This window comes from Entamoeba dispar, genomic scaffold (assembly GCF_000209125.1).
Source record: "Entamoeba dispar SAW760 scf_1105229463169 genomic scaffold, whole genome shotgun sequence".
Taxonomy (NCBI): Eukaryota; Evosea; order Mastigamoebida; family Endamoebidae; genus Entamoeba; species Entamoeba dispar.
In genome coordinates, this window is record NW_001855558.1 from 1 (window position 1) to 1,412 (window position 1,412).

At 24.9% G+C, this 1,412-nt stretch overlaps 1 protein-coding gene across 1 annotated transcript, besides 2 other annotated features; it reads left to right on the top strand.

Moving 5' to 3' along the window:
* Nucleotides 1-121: 121 nt before the first annotated feature.
* On the top strand, nucleotides 122-913 carry EDI_288920 (chaperone Clpb, putative; the record flags this gene model as incomplete). Its single annotated transcript, XM_001740725.1, has 1 exon — nucleotides 122-913. The coding sequence occupies one exon, from the start codon at nucleotides 122-124 to the stop codon at nucleotides 911-913; it is 792 nt and encodes a 263-aa protein (XP_001740777.1).
* Nucleotides 906-1,139: a sequence feature (AT_rich).
* A 91-nt stretch (nucleotides 1,140-1,230) lies between these two features.
* Nucleotides 1,231-1,412: a repeat region.

A 1,412-nucleotide genomic window follows, 5' to 3' on the forward strand; every position in this document is an offset into this window, starting at 1 on the left:
ATTAGAAGAAGAACTACATAAACGAGTAATAGGACAAAATGAAGCAGTAACAGCAGTTAGTGATGCAATTATTCGAAGCAGAGGAGGATTAGGAAATGAAAAACGACCAACAGGTAGTTTTATGTTTTTAGGACCAAGTGGAGTAGGAAAAACAGAATTAGCAAAAGCATTAGCAGTTGAGTTATTTGATGACGAACAAAATATAGTTAGAATAGATATGAGTGAATATATGGAAAGTCATAGTGTATCAAGATTAATAGGAGCACCACCAGGATATGTAGGATATGAAGAAGGAGGACAATTAACAGAGGCAATTCGTAGAAAACCATATAGTGTAATATTATTTGATGAAATTGAAAAAGCACATCCACAAGTATTTAATGTATTATTACAATTATTAGATGAAGGAAGATTAACAGATGGAAGAGGAAGAACAGTTGATTTTAAGAATACTATTGTTATTATGACATCAAATTTAGGAAGTGAAATAATAATGAAAGGAGTAGAAACAGAAGGACAAGTTAGTAGAAAAGTTAAAGAAACAGTAATGGAAATAGTAAAGAAAACATTTAAACCAGAGTTTCTTAATAGATTAGATGATATTATAGTATTCTCACCACTTTCAGAGAAAGAATTAAAAGAAATAGTTAAAATACAAATGGGAGAAGTGATTAAAATGATTAAAAAGAGATATCCATTAAGTGAGGTAGAAATGACAGAATCAGCAATAGAAGGAATCATTAAATCAGGATATTCAATAGCATATGGAGCAAGACCAATGCGACGATATATAGAAAAGACAGTAGTAACTTCAATAACAAAATCAATAATAAGTGGAATGATGAAAGAGAAGAATAAAATTCAAATAGATTATAAAAATGATAAAATTCAAGTCAAAATAACAGATAAATAAATGATAATAATAATTGAATGTATTTAGTAAATAAAATTATTTGAAAGATAAATTAAAGAATAATATAAAATACTATTCATTTCAATAACAATGAATGTTTTAAATTTAAAATCATATTCAATAATTAATATTTATTTTCAAGAATGATAATTATTGAAATATATGTGATATTTTAATTATTATATTGATAATTAAGAATATTGTTTATATTCTTTCTTTTTTTTTTGTTTTTGTGTTTTAATTGTTGAAATTCCATATTCTTTGTAATTTCTTTTCTTCTCTAGATATCACAGGAATGTGTTCTCTCTTTATTAATTTCTTCTTCTAGTATAGTATTTTATTTTTCATATCATTTCTTCAATTGAAATAATTTATTACTTATTTCTTCATCTTTATTACATCCTTCTATTATTTTCTTCATTTGATTCTTTATTATTTCTATTGTGTTAATTGTTTCTTGACTTTTTTCTATTATTAGTTTTCTTCTTCTTTCTGTTTC